Source organism: Neodiprion pinetum, chromosome 1, assembly GCF_021155775.2.
Source record: "Neodiprion pinetum isolate iyNeoPine1 chromosome 1, iyNeoPine1.2, whole genome shotgun sequence".
NCBI lineage: Eukaryota > Metazoa > Arthropoda > Insecta > Hymenoptera > Diprionidae > Neodiprion > Neodiprion pinetum.
In genome coordinates, this window is record NC_060232.1 from 5,623,434 (window position 1) to 5,643,672 (window position 20,239).

The 20,239-nt window shown below is 35.5% G+C and overlaps 2 protein-coding genes across 21 annotated transcripts in view; one reads left to right on the forward strand and one right to left on the reverse strand.

Moving 5' to 3' along the window:
- LOC124215816 (uncharacterized) overlaps window positions 1-11,266 on the reverse strand; it is a 112,955-nt gene extending 101,689 nt beyond the window's left edge. For 2 of the 3 annotated variants that reach the window (XM_069136766.1, XM_069136767.1), the window contains exon 1: window positions 7,927-8,014. In XM_069136766.1, coding sequence (XP_068992867.1) covers window positions 7,927-7,984 — 58 coding nt within the window. In that variant the 5' untranslated portion in view covers window positions 7,985-8,014. Of the gene's footprint in view, window positions 1-7,926; window positions 8,015-11,096 lie in introns of those variants that run through there. The other variant, XM_069136764.1, reaches the window with a different exon arrangement.
- The window catches only part of CaMKII (Calcium/calmodulin-dependent protein kinase II), a 108,374-nt gene that overhangs the window by 73,136 nt on the left and 14,999 nt on the right, over window positions 1-20,239 (forward strand). For 6 of the 18 annotated variants that reach the window (XM_046619511.2, XM_069136734.1, XM_069136736.1 and 3 more), the window contains exons 10-13: window positions 503-563; window positions 8,847-8,936; window positions 14,664-14,720; window positions 18,936-19,085. In XM_046619511.2, coding sequence (XP_046475467.1) covers window positions 503-563; window positions 8,847-8,936; window positions 14,664-14,720; window positions 18,936-19,085 — 358 coding nt within the window. The remainder of the gene's footprint in view (window positions 1-502; window positions 564-8,846; window positions 8,937-14,663; window positions 14,721-18,935; window positions 19,086-20,239) is intronic. The other 12 variants (XM_046619473.2, XM_046619516.2, XM_046619527.2 and 9 more) reach the window with 5 other exon arrangements.

Genomic DNA, 20,239 nt, shown 5'->3' on the forward strand with positions numbered 1-20,239 from the left:
ATACTCTGAGGAAATTTTGTTTCCCGTTATTCGTGTACACGCACACTGATCAAAGAGTTTGTTCACTGTTACAAAACCTGTATTTGGATATGGAGAAATAAATGTCTCGTCATCACATATAATAAAAATTTATGTCAAGCCAAATATGATTTGTTAACTATTAACAAGTTGCTACAGATCATTACATAACCGAAGTAAAATTTTGTAATAATAATGAAACATTTATTTTGCCATATAGAAATATTCGCTTTTCAACAGTAAAGAAACTCTTTTCTCGGCATATAATTCCATCTTTCGAGTTTTTACGGTTAATCTCGATCTTTTACTTTCTTCCGTCGATTCGTTTCTTCATTCATCTTATACTCGTCTCTTCGATTCATTGACAATTTATAATTTTCACATACTAGCGAAGTTCATACGAATATTAATTCAGGCAGCCACTGACCCACCTTCAGATCACTCACTAAATCCCGGATTTTTTTCGTAACGCGTGTGTTGACAGGGCGCCATACTTACAACGATGTTGGCCACAAGGAACTTTTCCAGTAAGTATGATACGCAGGGTAAGTACCTCCGGCCAACTTCGCAAATTTTCACGACCCGAGCTGACGTAGTAATGAAAAAGATTCGATCCCTTTGATCTTCACGACCGATATGTACCTACACGTGAAAACTGTCCACCTACCCCCTTACCCAAGTGCCCCTGTCTAGTAGAAACCGGAAATTAATGTGTCGCATCCCTGTCGCAGTATTTTCACAAACGAGACAGTGAGATGCTGGACTTTCGACTGGTTTACGTGCGATATCGAACACATTTTTTCCACTCTCACACAAGGTGAACAAAAACTTGTCGAAAGAATTGGCGAACCTGTTTCGTTTGTAAAAATCCTGCTGAATTGATAAAGTAAAAAGATGAATAAATATTACATGTATTAATGAGAAAAAAGTTAGATGCTGCACACCAGTTACATATACCGTATGTGTTTATCCCCGATACCCTGCATACGTAATACGTTCGTCCCGCAGAATTAAAACGTGCACACCACACCGTCTGGTTGAAGTGTCAAGTATGTAAAGTTATGGTACGATTGAAGTAGTTGACAGATGTGTGACGATGACGACGACGTTGCATACCTCTGCACAAGGAGTGACGCGTAATTAAGATCGGGAATGAGAAAACGAACGGTACCGGAATTCCACTGTTTGTCAAACTGTTATACACGTGGGTATGATACTCGCGAAAATGCGTAAGTGCGACGATGCGAATCTGCGCGAATTTTCAGAATGTCGCTAAATATCGGACCAGCAGGGAACATTGTAATATGGTGAGGCTGCGGTAAAAACAAATTTCGCGCTTTTTAAATACTGCCGAATTGTCAAATAAACACGCGTAATATCTTCCGGATTCTCGTCCTTGATTTCATTTTACCGGCCGACGGGCAGTCCGTGTCAACGATTACGTTGAAGTTAGTAACGTTACTGTGACGATTCATGCTGAGGTAAGATTGCGATTTCGCGATTTGAATTTTTCCGAAATTCGGTATACCTACCGTAATAAAACAAAACACATTCGTGCTTCGAAATCTCAGTTCCTTAAAAATCATTGTAACGTTTTTTTTTTTTTTTTTTCAAATAGTAACTTTTTCCCCAATGTTTCGTCACGATAACGTTAGGTACCAACTTCAACCTCGTGATATCTACGAGGGTTCTTATACGAATACATCGATGAAACGAAAGACGCTCTTGAACCTACTGCTCCTTTTTTTATCGTACCTACATAATTGTACATACATATCTATATATATATTTATGTATAGTATATATAAGAGATTATTATTGACATTACTTCCTGCATCACATGTATTATCGACTATGTTTAGTACTACGCATCATCGTCCGAAAGATTTTTTCCTGTGTTGTATTACATATATATACATATATATATACCATTACACCTTTACCCTTGGAATGTTTAGCCGAGTAGATATGTGTGCGTGTGTGTGCGAGGAATGTGGGTGTATGCAAAACTCGTCGAAGCCGCGTTCTTACACCTACTCGCACGATCTGCGAAGACACAAAAAAGAAAGGAGTCACCGCGCACCTAAGATGATGATGCAGCTGCTGTTGCGTATTCTTTTCGTGCAGTAAATTTTTATACAATTTTTCAAGTCAATGACTCTTCCTCTCTCTCTCTCTCTATCTCTTTAAATTCTTTCTGTACCTAGCTTCCAAGTTTGACCAATATTGTTATGGATAATAATAAACCCTATTCCATTAATATTATATTCTATTCAATTCTGTTTGATTCTTTGGTTCGCGTTGTGGGATTGAAGAAATTCATCGTTAGAAATTTCATGCGGTGAAAGCCATTTCGCCAAATTCCAATTTCGTCTCGTTTATTTATTGTTATTAATATGCATGTGCAAGCCGGTGATTATATGACGTCATGTCTCTGTACGTTAATTTGAACAAATTTTCCGAGATTTATTGGGTTGAAATTTATATGCAATCATTGTTTCATTTTTTTATTTTTTTATTTTTTTTTAATATACTTTACACACTTTGATCCTGAGTTTATTTTGGCACTGCGTACAATATCGCAATATCGCGTCGCGCCTTTGACCATTTTTCACAGTTTTATTATCAGTCAATGATACGGCGTTAACTGAATTGCGGTGAAAGCTGCAACGACGGACTCGACGGGTATTGCATACGCACATATTACTTCCGACATGTATAATCCAATTGTCGGACGCTTGGGTGTGTTTCTAGGTATGTGTACGTCAGCACCTCTGATCACGCCGTATATCCCGTATTGAAATGAAATTTAAAGATACGAATTCCATTGCACGATAACGAATCGTCCAAGTTACAATAGGAGAAAAAAGTACCCTGTGATTGAAGAAAAGTGTCGTAATCAAAGCTTGCAAGCTTTCTCGCTGACGATTAATTTTACACGTCGAAACGAAGGAAACTTGAACGTAAGTTAAAAGTAAAGAAAAAAAAGAAAATAAAAAGAATCGGCATTCAACGTTTAACCGAACGAAACAGACGGTTGCGGATGCCTAGCTGATTGAACGATTCTAGTGGATTTATAAATTGCATCAGACTTGCAAACCGAGGATAAGTGATCGGCAGTATTTCGCAAAGCTACGCGCGTGATAAGCAACGGCAGCTAAGTTTAGCCGTTAGATTTACACCAGCTAGGCTACAAAACTTGGGCAATTAAACTTCCATTAAAGCACAATGCAGAGAACAATAAACAAGTTTTACGATACGATGAACAGCGCACCGACTCTCCTTCTCTTCTCATCCTCCTCCTTTAGACGCAAGAACCGCGTTCCGCGTTTTCTTGTTGCGATCCGTTTATCTGCACTAGCCGCCCTTATTTCGCAACTTGTTTTTACGAAGCAGCGATAAAGACGGTATGTTATGCGAAAAGTACCTACTCATCTCGCTCTTTCGTTTTTGTATTTACCAGGTGAAAGTTATACAATTTCGGGATAATTATCGGACGATTTTCTTATTCCCGGGGAAAATCTAGACACGCTGGGGTGAAATTTTTCTACAAAGAAATTTACAGATATCTAAAACGGACGAATGAGAGTTAACGGTGATGTTTCATATATACCGAGTTTAAACTGTTTTAGTATTAAAAATCCATATTTATACGATCTCGCTGAAATCGTTCAGATTTTTCGTTTTCTCTTTCGATTATTCTGTATTTTTCTTTCTATGCATTCCGTTTTCCTCGTTATGCTTGACACTTTCAACCGGATTGTGTCACGTTTTCTACATGGGAAGAACGTTGTATACGTAATTTTGTAAATTATTCTCTTTTATAATATACGTATGTACACGAACATGGATCCATTACATGCGTAAGGTACATGAAGTGGGCCGGAGGTATATTCCTCGCAAAAACAAAAATAATAATGAACATGCAATGAAAGCAAAGAAATTAACAATATGTTTTTCAATTACGAAATAACTCATCAAATTTATATACCTACGACCATCATAGACACAAACAGGCTGACAGATTGTACGAGCATAATAAGACACGCGCATTCGAGACTAACGACAAAGAGAAATAATAAAATTGTGTTCTAAGAATTATTTCGACGTCGCGAAAGTAGCGAGAAAAAAAAACGATTAGTAGAAATAGTCTGTAACGTAAAACAGATTTCATTTCAACTTGATTCAGTCTTTAATAGCTTTTTTTAAACAAGTCATTTATACAACATTGAGCGATCTCTACAATAATAATACACGTATACAAATTTCATCCTCAGAGCATGTTTCTATTCATTCATTTATTTATTGTCATAGATTTATATTATACATATATCACAATTTTCGTCTCTACCAAAACAAATTATTGTACCTATGACAAAATCTGCAATTCAAATCAAAATTACGACGGTAGAATAAAATTTGATTTTAATCTTATCGCTTGACTTGAATTTTATTATTTATTTATTTTTTTTTTTTATTTAACGAAACAGCGCAAGTATTATGATATATATATATTATATATATTATATAAACCAAAATTACGCGTTGTGTTTTGTTCGTATATTTTTTTTTCTGTCCGGGTATCACGAACTCTATTAGATGAAAACAATTGAAATTTCTACAATTAACATAGTTAAAAATATTCACCTACTCAAGTTTCCAGACTTTCGTTCATAAAAATCACTAATAAGTCAAACGCGCAAAGAGTCACATTTTAATTCCTGTTCCACGTACAATAACGCTGTATATCTAATCCTCAAACATAGTTTTCAATTACTTAGGAAAATTGCATATTATATTATAGGTATATAGGTCTCACCGTAGACTAACTGCACTACTAGTTGAAATGTTTAAAATTGCATTGTCTCATTGCATACGTATTACACATCTGTTTATAGATAGTTACTATGCATACATATATATATATATATATATATATATATGTGTGTATATGTGTGTGAATAATTTCCTAAATATGAACGATAAATAATGAAAACCATGAGAAAAAAAAAAAAAAAAAAAACGAAATGAAAATAATAAAAATTTCTAATCGAGTTAGAAGAATAATAACGATATACAATTAAAAAAAATAGGAAAAAAAATCTTCAGTTTCATGTTCCTTACACACGTTTATTGTCAATAACGAGTAACTATAGCTATTGTATCCATGTCACGATCGCTTGACTGTGTCTCTGTCTTTCTCTATTATATGTGAACTAAAAATATCTCCAATGGGAAGGCTAGCTTGATTCTAATACGAAATTTAAAATATATAAAATCTAGACAGTGTGATTTTGATGCATTTGAAACTTGATAGAGTGCTTGTTCATCATTAGATTATAGCTGATAAAAATTCATAGAATTACACATAGTGACTTAATCATCGTATAGATATTTCTTTTCAATTTTGAAAATGATTTTTTCTTTTTCTTCATTATTATTTTCTTCTTGGTTCACTTTTATCGATGATTAACAACATTCCTTCATTTTCTTAACGAGCTGCATTTGACAAAATCATTTCAAAAATCGTGGCCAAATATTTCTAAGAAAAATAATTTGCGATAAGAAAAAAAAAAGGGGGGAAAAAAATTAACTTGCAACCGTGATTATTCTTCTTAGAATGGCAAACGACGATTGAATATAAAATATATTATAATTGTCTTCAGCGTCGAGTAAAAAATGATACGTTTATACGAAACTTCGATTACCACTGAAATTCGATGCAAGAAAAACGAGATAGCTGTAAGGAATAGAAAAAAAAACAATAAAAAACAAAGGAGAGAAATAATTTTTCAACGAGGCCAAGACAATTATACGATATTATCTGTCATGTAAACGTGGTAGTGTCTGTCATAATTACCATAGAATCATAGAACATAGTTTATCACCATATTGAGAAAAACAAAAGAAAAAAAAACACGTAATGCCGCATTTTGCTAAACACCGTCTCAACTGTCCATGTGATAACACGTCGAATCAGATCAAATAATATCACTTGATTTCGATAAACTCATCAGTTTCACGTTGCGCACTGCAATTTTACACGTCGGATTATGTTTTTCACACGAACGTAAGGTCGAGAGAAAATTACACAATAAAATTCCGCACTCCGTAAAATGCTCGAGTAAAGAGAAAAAGTAAAAGAAAAGAGAAAACGAAACTTGCCAAATTCATAATATAGAGAAGACGTGAAAACTGCTGCCAAAGTGATATTGTATTTTTCAATTTCAACACCATTTCCATTCATGTTACACAACTACGTCACACGTATCACAAACGCAAACCTGCCGCATTACTAATGTAATACAGACGCATTCGTCACAATATCACCTGTGTATTTATACTTCAATGATAAGATTGAAAAGTAGGAAAGAAAAGAAAATAAAAAAAAAAGAAAGCACACGTCACGACACGGTAGTTAGTTTGGTACGTGTAAATCCTAGCATCTAGCAGCAAGCAAGCAAGCAAGCAAGCAAGCAAACAAACAAGCAAGCAAGCGATGTTAACGAGATGTCTGTGTCTGTTTTCTTTGGTTCACCCCCGTTACTATCAACCAACCCGTCAATGAACCAAACCAACCACGACCAACCATACCAATCGAATCGAATCGTATCGAATGAAAATCTTGCCGTACGCTGTGATCCGAAGAATCTGGTAAGACAAGTGTCATGTCATGTTTTATTGTCAGCAAAAAAAAAAAAAAAAAAAAACAAACGAAAAAAGCCGAATTACAAAATTAATCGTTTCGATATTTTCCAAAAATTTTTTATCTAACACGTGCGCTCAACAAACACAATACACTAACAAATTTTATTCACATAAAATATTATATATACATATGTATACGCATGTACCGAGTCAGATCTATGAACAATTGGAAAAATCTATTCTGTTCTAAAGAGCCGTAAAAAAATCACGTGATCATCCAATCGCTGTACAGTTTCAGTGCTAATTGTTATACTATATATTTTTTACAACACCATTTGGCGGGCTTGCAGATGTTGATCACACTTTTCTCTTTTACGTCCATCGAATATATACATATACAATATACATACTTCGGACGGTAACGATAACTTGGCGTAATTGAACATTTTGAGGTGAAAAAAAAAAAAAAAAAAAAATAAGAAGTAAAATGAAACAACAATTATACGTAATTGTGCCGTATTAAAGCAGAATAGATTAATTGCTCCGGCAATTATTACAATTCGTTCTATAATTACGTATACATATAGGTATATATAAGAAGAAAAAAAGACATTATTGAACGGCTTGGTATGTTGGGTTGCGGCCATTGTATGTACATACACGATAACTTGTACATATATATATATATGTATTACTTCTTTCTGATGCATGTTGCGTCGTCATGCGTTTCGTATTTCAGAGGCGTGAGTGAATGACCGGGGGGGGGGGGAGGGGGGGGTGAAAATATTGTGAATATCAAACTGGTTGTTAATTTATAATCACTCGCGATGTCAGTTCTCGCCGAAGCTTTAATTTCTTTTCATTCGGATGATAAGTGAGATTTATAATTAGTGCAATTAAGTATTTAAATAAGAGGAAAAAAAAAACGAACAGACAAAAAATAGATTAACGAATTATTCCTAAACTGTAGTATTACTGGCGAAATAAATCTTTGCTCGAATTCACGGAAGTAAACGTTACTTACGATCAGTGTAAATACGAAACGTACGATTAGTGCGATGCCTAAGTGTTTAGTGGATTTTGTTTATTATTATACCTGTTATATACATGTATATATATACATATACATGCATATGATATACGTATACACTCTAGCATGCCGAACACTGACACCACTCGCTTATAGTTTTTGTCTCTATTTACGATTTTTATATATGTATGTTATTGTTAACAACGACAACACGATATAACAAATGAAACCTTGTCCCAAGTTATTGATATGCCGAATGTTGTTCCGACGCTCTGTAATAACCAACATATTAAACCCCTTCTTCTTGCACACGTAAAAAAATTTTAAAAAAAAAACACGGGACGTTCCGGCTGTTATTCGCGTCTGGTTGTATTTTTAAAAACGAAATCAATTCCACTTTCATTGATTGCAATAATTTCTCTCCAATACGATAAAAGGCGGCGCTTTTAAGTTGTCGCGAAGTTGTATACGAACAGATCGGAGATCGTGATAACAGTGAGAATTCCCCGTGTCTGTAATATCCCTGTTATACATAGATTGTGTAAAAAAATACAACTCGATAAAAGAAATTTCATATTTAACATCGGTCAACGTAAAATATCCATAACTTGTATCGATTAATGTCAATCATATTCAAGTGTCGACGACGCCGCGATTTTGACTACTCAATGTATACGGTTATCATACGGAATGGCTAATATCTACTTTGATGCACATTTTTTACGTGATTCTAAAATTCGTTTCGGTTTGGGGATAGCTGAAGGAACATTTAATACTTTGTGTATTATTATACATAAATGTAATACACGTAAATGTCGTGGTCATAAATGTATTTTCAAATTAAGTCGTTCTATTTCATTTTTATATCATTTTTTTTTTTTTACTTTAATTCTTGTTCGTTTCTAACTTGAGGTTGTTAAAAAATGTTGACGTTATTATTACACCATTTTCATTTTATATTGTCTACATGGATATGTTATTCTAAATTTATACCGATTATTCGTTTCACTTTTGTACAATGCTATATATTATATAGAAATTCAATAGCGGAATATTGAAATCACGACTCTAAAAACATTTTAAGAATTTTTTCTCATCAACGCTACGTTAAATACCCGTCAAGTGTACTAAAATAATTTGCTCAATGCAGGTCGAAACACCATCACGAAAAAGGGAGATGGTTCTCAGGTGAAAGAATCCACTGACAGCAGCACCACCATCGAAGACGATGACGTCAAAGGTAGGATGCTTACACTCGTATTGATAAATATTACAATAATTATATTCCCGCGACTATTGGAAAGGTTGTCACATTGAAATTCTTGTAGATCAAATATCAAAAAATTGCAGAAAAATTTGTTTCTTGATTTAGAAGTGTTTTTTTTTTTAATTCTCTTTTTCTTCCGTTATTTATAAGCCCTCGCGAAATTGCTTCGAACCGAAATGATGAGAGTGAGAGTAAAAAAAAAGAAAATTTCACGTTGTACAGAAAAATGTTTAAATACGAGTTATGGTGCCCTATATAATGTTTATGACACAGAGTAGTCTAGCATATAATCGAATCCTTATAGCTTAAGCAAATGCTTCCTATCCAAAAAAAAAAAAAACTAATCCACAACTGACTCTTGTTATTTCGAAACTCGTAGGTTGGCTCTGATGACAACATGTATAAATTCTCTGCTTTCTCTCCCATTGACAAAAGAAATTTTCGACAAGTGATCGATATGAAAATTGGCACTATAGTACGATAGGCTCGCAATTGGATTTTTTAGAAAAAAAAAAGAAAATATCGTCGAAAAGAAATTAAAATGAAATTAGAAAGTTGTGTGTTTGGCTGAGTATATTATATATTGTATATTGTATAACGATGAAAATCGGCTGCATTTTGTCAAGGAAATGCGATAGCGACACGTGACAGAATGCATTCGGCGTCACTGCATGCATGTCCTTTCCTATCCACGCCGCGTATTACTCGCCATATTTATTACACGGTATGAATATGATACCGTTGTATAAAATTCGTTGCAATTTAGTTTGGACAGGGTCGCGACAAATTCATGCTACGTACTTGCAGGATGAAAATAAAAATTGTATGAAATTTTTCACCAATTTTTACCTGTCAAATGTCGCCACCCTGTTGATAATCCGACCTGAGGACCATGCGTTATATATACCTACTTACAACCTCTGTTCATATAGTTAATAACATTCAAATATCTCGAGTAAATACCTACAACATCGTGAGATGTAACGAATAAAGAACTTTCTATGCTTTTTTTCCAAATAACGGATCGTTCAACGACAAGCGAACTCTTTCGGTTTTTCTTCCCCCCGAGATTTTGAGAATCGCGTAATTTCACGTCACGAGGATTGCTTTCGTTCGTTATTTAACCCTTTCAGTCACGCTATTCAATTTTTTTTGGCTTGGAAATTGTGCAATTATACGTCTCCTATGGATTTGTCGACGCTGAATGCGAATCTGATGTCAAAAATTTTGCATGAAATATAAAACCAACGACAAAAAGAAAAAAAGATAAAACGAAAGGGTGCCACTGTATCGGCTTCTGTGAATGAAAGGGTTAATTCCTTTTCTCTCTGCTTTTGCCTCCTGCAGAGGAAACGCGGTTTTTCTTTTCCTTTGCCTTATCGCGAGTTTTCCTTTCTCCCCCGGAATATCGAAAGCCAAATTCAACGATGCCCCTCGACGGTAAATTATGAAAATCTGTACTCCGAAGTTACGTAATGAGGGTCGGTAGAGAAATTCAGACCGAATGAATCTTTCGAAATACGCAATCTTGCGTTTATAACACAATTTCAATTTGGCGCATTAAGCAACAGGAATTCCTCCGAGTGTTCATTGTGCGAAAGAAGCTTCTTTCGAACTTTTTGAAATTAATTAAGTATCGATCGGAAAAACCGTTGTCCGCTTGCCTTTGAACTGCTGCCTGTTTTATATGAAAACCTACTGTATTTTCACGCCTTACGTGGTTGACATTGAATAACATACATTCATGTAGCTATATTTACGTGATACAGTAGCGTTTCTTATACATTATACGTTATATATACGTTTGTGCAATAATATCGATGCTCACAAATCCATAACACGTAGAAACATTAATCCAGCGTCATCGATCTTTCCCACATAGTCAAGTATAAAATTGTTTCACGCAAATAACACGATATTCGAATTTATATACGTTGAAAAATGTCTCGATGAATAGAAAAGAAATGGTAAATTCCTTGCGTACAATAGACGTATATAATATATATACATATACATAAATATAGCGAGATCGTTAGAATAGACCGCTTCACATAGATTTTCATTAAAAATAGAATGAATAATTATTTCGAATTTCAACACACAGCTGCGAGCAATGATTTATTACGGGCCTACCAGTTGACCTCATGCACGGTGAACCGAGGTGGGAAATCTCGAAACTAGAGACAGACCGAATTACAGTGTACAATACATAGAGAGTGAAAAAGGCAATGATGATTTCGTTATTTGATAAATCAGTGCTATAAACTAGCGAGAACAGAAAAAAAGCATTGTAGTAGATTGAAGAGAAGATCCACCGCGCAACCACCGCCACCATTTCATCATCATCGTCATCGTCATCGTCATCACAGTCGCATTGAATTCACTTATACCACCACCATCAAAATCACCGTCACATGTCACTTGTATTCACCACCACCACAGTCACCATATCAAAGTTGAGACGTATGACGTTAAATATCTTACATCACAGTGTATTCTATAATATAGAATTGAGAAGATGAGAAATCGCAAGTACACCACCGACTAACATTATATATGCATATGTACTTAGGTATTCGAAAATAGCGGATAGGTAAGCACTAGCAGCGACACGCGAATCACCGACTGGCGATGTGGCAATTTTGTACCTTGGTCAATTGTTGTACATACGCATAGTTTATTTTTACACCCTACAACGCAACGCCGCGATCCATTTCGCGAATTGGCAAGAAGTATATTGTTATACATATACATATATTGTATAGGTAATATGTTATTGATTCCTACAATATTCTTACTTGATTTGTTTCTTTGATTTTTCAAATTTGCTTATCTTCTTCCTTTCGTTTGAATTTCAACTACATGCAGCTTATCACGTTCGTCAACACGAGTACGCCCAACTATATTGTCATAAATAATAATTGATTACGTATTTATCTCGTTGTATGCATTATACTCGTTTTATCGAATTATTATCATTTGTTTTATTATCATGTGTATCGCAGTTTGATATCGTCATTATTCTTAATATTATTATTACTATTAATACTATTATTAATATTTAACGAGTACCTATTACCGTCGGTTTATTTATCGTCCAATCATACTTTTACGTTTTATATTAATTCATTACGCTTTGGCGATGCACAGCAGCTGTTTGATTGTTATATTCGCATAATTAGGTACAAATTTTTATTCACTCATTGTCAAACGGATTTCAACGTGGCTATGACTAGTCAGTTGCGATCGAATATCGGCATTTAATCACATTTTGGGCAATCTATTGATGTTTGTGTTGCGAAAAACGAACAAGCCGTGAGAAACAGAAAAAAAAAACAGAAGAACAAAGTACGGAGGGAATCGAATAAACTACGAACATAAAATATATATTATCAAATAGCTGTGCATTATGCCATCGATTGGAAAGTTAGAAAGATGAGGGAAAATTTTTTTTTTTTTTGTCATTTTCAATCATAATTTTCAACCTGCCAATCACATCACGCGTAAATCATTATTATATGCTTTAGCTTTGCCTTTGATGTTTTCACATATTATCATTATTATATATACATATTAGGATATTATTATAATACTTATAGGTAAATATCACATATCATATCACATATAAATATACGCATATACTTGTCAACTTGACTAGATATGTATATATGTGTATGTGATATATATGTATATATACATACGTATGTTCGTCGAAGTTCGTTAGCCTCATAGAGGTAGTTTATAGAGCATAGGTGTGCCCTGTATAGTTTAAAACGAAAATCTAAATCTGCGACATTCAACAACTCGACATCACACAGTCCAGAAATGCAGTTTAAATTCACAAGATGAACCGGTGACATTTTTGCATCATTCCAAGCACATTCTCCTCTTTATATTACACACATCCATATATATATACACATACATTAATAATATGCATCATAATATATATAAAAAATCTCAGCACCGCACGTAATTTTCGTTTTCTAAATCGTAAACCATTTGTCAAAGAATCCAACGATGTTTGATATTCGAACAATGTTTCACGTAATAATAAAAAATAAGTGCCTATACATGTAATGATACGTTAATACATATATGAGAATAAGATCGAGAATTCAATATATCACGGTACGTGAGCATTTTGTGAAAAAGAAATTCATAGAACGGTAACCGAAAAATGGTTTGCGAATCAATTTCGCAACTTTTACGACACACCCTGTTTAATATATACCGCATAATTTGACATTATACATAAATATATATGTATACATATATATATATATATATATATATATATACTATATATCAGGGTTCACCAGATATCCACAATTCACAATTCACACACCCAAAGTCTGGTGTTATGGATTTATGAACACCATTCTGTTTTATAAATATCTTTCACTAAAATAAATTAAACGAAAAAATGGAAGAAAAAATTAATTGAATAACTAGAATTTCCCCCGGCTTGGCGCATGCGTCCCTGTAACCGCTTTCGCACGTTAATATCGACCTTAGGGCACCTACGTATTTATTTATTTTTTGTTTTTTATTTTTCAAGGTTTTTTCTCATCTCTTTTAGCCTAAGCTGCCAAAAATTGCACGACGTAGAAAAATTCGCAATAAAATCGGTAGCAACAGCTGCGAAGGGATTCAACGCGGTTACCTGGAATTTCATTTTCTTTGCCTCGCTCTAGCGTCGATCAATTTTTGGCAAATGGAAAACCGTTCGTTCGCACTTTTACATATGATTGCAGACATCGATCATCCATACATTGAATATGAGGAATATTAATAATCATATCATGCCGATCGACGCAGTATCTAAATGCTAGGAATTGAAATATACATGTGTAATCGTATCAATCCCTCATATGTTATTATGCAAATTAGCCTCATTGGTGAACCCGCTTCTCTCTCTCTCTCTCTCAATATTTCTATTTCCGTTTCTATCTCCATCTCTATCTCTCTCTACTAAATATTTTTCCATACCTATCTCTGTATTTAATAATAATGCACTTGAGATGAGCTTGCGCGTACGCTAGAACGCGATTACTTCGTTAAAATTTAAAGAGAATTTTGTCACTTCGTGCGGTTTTTATCAAACTCGAGTAATTTTTCAATCGATATTAGGTCAACAAATTATCAACCCTCCGTTGGCCACCCGGGACGAATTCCTCCACTCGTACTTTCTCCGAAATGGTCGCTCGACTCGATTTCTTAAGGTTTATTAATTTTTATTCAATGCATGACTGAATATTTCATCATTCTGACGGTCAAACTAGCCATCTCAATTTTTTTTTTACAATTTTTGCTCACCCTTAAGTGCAGGGTTTTTAAAAACAGCTTAGGTCGAATTGTTCCTGCATGGCGAGCGAAGGGTTAAAGTCTGATTTGCATGATTCTTAAAATATATAAAAAAAAAAAAGGAAAATCAATCGATATCCTCCCCCCCCCTACTTTTTTTCCCTCCGAATTCATATTTGTGGATGATTTTTATCAATGGGCGTCGACGATAATATTATAATTGAATAAAAGTTTCCGTAACGTATGTTAAATAACGAAACCGGCACACCATGAAACGCGTCGTATAACGAATGACGCGACGTTTGCATTTTATTATCATATATACCCTGTATTATATATGAACATAGATATGTATATGTTTATGTACGTGACGTATGTGTGTATGTTGTACAGAGGATAAGAAAGGAGGCGTCGACCGGAGCATCACGGTCATAGCAAAAGAGCCTGAAGGTAACCGAACAATAAACAAAACGATCATTCGTGTCGTCTGTAATATATACATATATATACATACGTGTACACACATATAATGTATATATATGTGTATAATATGCATAATTAATGTCTTATCTGTTCACTTGCGTTACACGTAGCTTTTGTTTTCACTAACAATGACAAACCGCGGAACATGCCCAACGCTTTGCCACCGTTTTTACAATCTCTCGTGATTCCTCGTGTTTTACTTAACAATTTTTTCTCCGGTGTAGTCAATTTTTCTTCCAATATCCTGAAATTTTTACTAGACATCGATTGTTCTTTTCTTTCAAGTCCAAAAACATGCCGGAATTGTAATATGTATTTTTTCTACACAATAACGGATGTGCCGTTGAATAAATAATTTATTATTGAAACCAATTGCGTTTTGCATTTCTTACATACACATGGTTTATAAGATTTACAAATTTAATCGGATATTTATAGAATTATTATCGATCGCAAATAAGTAACGTTTTGTAAATTGGGCATGTTTCGGTGCGTTTGAGAGATGGAATATATTTTTACGTTATATGATTGCATAAATTTCACAATAATTATGTATACCTGATCGTTGAGGTTGTTGGTTTTCATTTGATTATTTTTTTGTCTAATATAACTGGCGAATGATTTAAGATGAAACTTGATTAACAGAGTTTCTTTTTTCTTCTTTCTTCAACATGAATATGCAACTAATTGCACGTTAATATTGTACACACTCGTATTACATTGATTACAATAATTTCTCACGAGATAAAGTAGAAAGTTAATTTTCTTTTTTCTTTCTTAATAACGAGCATTTTCGATATTAACAATACAATGTCGTAGAACTTGTTTATGCTTTTTGAACAAAAATAATATCGTACTAACTTTGCATTAACTATTTTCCGACTTCTAACATTGAAATGTATTATATGTCACAACACGAGAGCACGATTCTACTTTAACGGTAGAAATACACGATATATAATACAGTACATAGATGAATGATTTATCTGACGGGTGAACGTTACTTTACACGCCGATGCGCGTGTAACTAATCAAAGCGTCTCTTTTTACGTCGGTCGAATAACCAAACAACTATCCGGTAGGCATGAGGAAAGTTAATTTTTGACAAAAAAATAAAGATGTGAATCGTGCCGAGTACGTGTACATGTATAATAAATATAGGAAGCAACATGTCGTTGGTGTGAAAGATTAAAACATTAACCCAAGAGTCGACTGATCGTGAGGTGAAAACGTCACGCGGTGTTACGTTCGAGAATATTTGGGAGCTGAAAAATTCTTGGATAAAAAAATCCCACGCGAAAGAAAAGCTCGAGGATGTTTTTACCCTCCAACTTTTCGCTTGTATACATTTCCCAAATTGCATCCTTGATATAATAATACGATAAAATCAGGGGGATAAGATGCGCCGGATTGAAATCTCGCGGTATATGCATGAGAAAAAGAATAAGAGACGGAGGGTCGTTCGAGTCGGACGAGATTGGACGGAAATACCTGCAACTTGCCGCTTAGCAACCTCGAATAGATCACAGGCGTGTGGATAGAGATACACGGATAGAGAGAAGAAGACAGTTTCGCTTCGTTTCTGCTCTCAAGTAGATATACATTCGGCGCTTGGATGAATCCGTAATTGAACTTGGCGTTGGAGAAGGAAAAACCGGTTCCCGTTCTATATAAAATTATCGAAAAGTTTGTCGCCGAGTGACGTGGTCCTTTATTTTATTCTCGGGATCTCAAGAGTCGCGGAGATTAATTCAGCTGCGAAATAATAATAAATTCGCAGGCGAAGGAAAGTCGGACGATTCGTGCGGTGCACTCGGAGAAAAGATGGAGAACAGATTTTACTGAAAACTGTGGGAAAGGAGAGACGCGTCGAGGTTTTCGGTAAATAATACCCGTATCGAAATGTAATTTTTACTATAAATGTAAATTAGATTGTGAGATTGAAACGGATCTCATTTTCCTTGAAAAAAAATCCGGATGATTCTCTACGTTCCCGCAGTCTTGACTAAAATCTACTCTTTTTGTCACATCCGTGCAGGGAAGAAAAAGAACTGTAAAATATTTGTAACACGTGAGGCAATGTCGGCAGCAGCGAGCGTAATTTCCGCGGTTTCATCAAAGCAGCCGATGAGTAGTGAGTCTTTTATACCTCGATTTTTCCACGTATCGTATACTTTTCTCATTTCCTTGATGCCTCGATTGACGCGCGAATTTTGGCCCGATTAGAATTTACCGATGAATGTTACGCGATATTGATTTTGGACAGTCGCGAATGCGAAACGCGAACCTTCATTATTATCGCTATGTACAATGTGTATTTATCACTGTATTACATAACTTGCACAACAATTCGCACGCCACGTGTTGATATCAGGGGGGTTTAAACGTGGCGGCTAAAGTAATTCCAGCAACTTGTCGATCGATGGTATATGTATATACTTGAGATGTTGCAGAAAAAAATAATTCACGATTTTCCACCGTAACAACACCCTAAAAAGTTTGTTTAGGTCAAAAGAAAAATTACGTGAAAAGGTAAGCGTTCTACGTTACATCGAAGATCGCGGTCATTGGATTGTTTAATTTTTTTTTTTTTTCACATATTTTAAAATTTTTGGAGAAACACGTTGTAGCGCTTAAATTATTATTTCTTTCCTGATATTTACGTTCAACCCAAAAATTACGATCCATAACACAACGATATATCATCCGAGAACGCATTGTATTATAAATATTTTATGAGATTGAATTAGTAATGAAAAAATCGTCGGATCAACTCCTCAAACATCAACCGGAGACTTGATAGTACAATGATGAGTCTTCTTAGCGACGTAAATTGATATTATGATTGATGTAAGCCGTAAAAAAAAAAAAATTTATCCACGATACTTGATAAATTTAAATAAACGTATAAAATTGAAAAAATCCCCGTAACGTAGAACGCTCACCTTTTTCCAGAACCTTTCTTTCGCCATGAACAAACTTTTCAGAGGGTTCCATGGTGGAAAATGGCAAATTATTTTTCCCTCAAAGACCCTGACGTACACGGTATAAAACTTCACTCGACGGCTTACCGACTCGCCGTCTCCGTCCCTCCTCTATTTACATTCGTCGATACAGCCCTGCGTGTACAACCTGATGCATACCTTGTATAATCTAACGGCTCTGTGTCATGGACCAAAGCTATTCGCGGATCCGCGGAGACAACGTGACACAGATTTACGCACGGCGGCGACTCTCGTTTCAATGAAACCACAAACTCTAGTGAAATTTGCGGACCCTCCGCAATAGCGTTGCGAAGTGTATAAAAATTACACAAACAGGGATGCGTATCAGGCGTCGAAAATACTTTAAATATGTACACGTTACCGGGATAAGCGAGGATGCATTTTTTTTAAAAAAAGATTGATTTTTATTTATTTATTCTTGAATTTCGACCGCGAACGCTGTTAATTATTTTACAATTTTAGAGATATCGTGAAATTTTTGTAATGGTCAAAATTTACATCCAATATGTCTATCGAAAAGTGCATACATTTGATAAAACGGAAAAAAAAAAACAAAAATCATTCGAAGAATCTTTAGAAAATTTATCGATCTGTTGAAACATCAGCTTCCATCGTTAGAATTTTCCCGAATTCGTTTCTATGCAACACAGGTGATGCTATTTTATTGGTTTATTCACCATCATTGGCGCAGATATGAATACGTTCTTTGAGATGTCTCAAGCGCTTTTCCCCCTTTGCCTAAATTTCGATTCAGATATTTTATAACGAGACTGATATTCGCGTGGAAAAAAGCTCGGCTTTCACTCAACGTAACCCGACTCAAAGGTCTTTGAAATTCGATCACATCGCGGCTAACGAGTCCTTAAGGGTGTGCCCCAGCCGATTTCCAAATATCAAGGTCCGCGTATCTCAAACGCGAAAAAGGGCTCGACAGACCCGTTCTATAGAGAATTCCGAAAAACGCTCCCATGTATTTTTTCATTTGACGCAGAAACAGAGAAAGGCGTGAATTCTGTTGCGATTTCTTTATTTCTGCGGCAAACGAAAATGCGTTCGAGTGTTTTACTCGCGAAAATCTCGCTTTTCGCGTCCGAAATTGACGACGTCGAAATCGACGAGGGCACCCCCTTTAACGTCATCTCCTCCCCATCTACACGAAGTTCGCCCTGGCCCTCAGGCTTGGCCTCGCAAGGCACGCCGCCCAGCAGCCCAGCCGCGGCCTCGGTTTTCTCGAGGGTGATGGTGGGCCAAACCCCGTCCCAAAAGCAACCCCAATCCGCCGGAAGCACGCTAGGAATCGCCGCAGTCCTGCTCCAGGGTGCCCAAGGTAAAATGGTTATTGTTGTAAGGAAAACGCCACCGCTTCTAAAATCGAAGCTCGATAAGCTGACTCGATCAAATTCACTGCAGAGATAAGGAGGGACGAGGCGGGTGATGATCTCGGTAAATTCTCGGAAATAAGCGCGTAACGCAACAAAAGAAATAAATAATCAACCAGCGTCTCCGATTTGTCAAAACTGCCGCACCTAATTTCTTTGACGAAATTTAAAAACATGCCATACGACTGTTCTGAACAAACGTTTGGCACCGGAATATTGGCAACATTTAGTTTTATTGGTACGATTTTATTTCCATTTTCCTCAAAATCGTACGTCCGATATCTCTGCAGTTTTAATTGTAATATTTAACAAAGAATTTTCTTTTCAACGCGCTTTTGTTGTACATAAATTGGACACATTATCATACATGTATTACGTATAACGTCCGTTGTTCGTGATCCCCCGTTTACCGTTTTGTGTGATTATCCAACGTTTTCACTCACCCTCGACATTTTCCCCGTTACTATATTACTGCTTTATCTTTCCTCGCCGCGTTTGAAATGCGAATTATGTGAAAAAAATCGTCCAATTTTACACGTTTAAACTGATCCATCCGTTTCTATATCGCCACATTTCACCTGTCTGTGATTGATAAAAACTTTACATTCGCCTTTCGATATCCCCTTGTAATATAAGTATATATTAGCGAATTATTACACGTCGGTATAAAATTCCAACACAATAACACACACGTGCCTGTCTAACGTAAACCGTCTAACCGCCTATCGCTTCACCAAGAAGCCAGACAAGGCAAAGCAGCGCGGCAAAAGTTTTTCCTTTCATTCTTTTTTTTTTATTGTCTTCTTTCTCATCTGCTTCTCTCCCGTATTCTTTTTTCTTCGTTTCTTTACGCCGACCTTGTCCGGATTCATGCGTTATACATATATTCGCCTCATACATACGTAATACACACGTACAGAGCGAAACGAACTTTTCCGTGAAGGAAAAATTTGTCGTTTGTTTTTCGGTTGGAATCAATTTCTGATTTTTCACTTTCCGAGTGCATTTTATAAATTATATACACACGTATATTACCATGCCAACTTTCTCTTATAAATTCGACACCCTAATATCCGTTATCGAATTTTAATCGTTGTGGAGT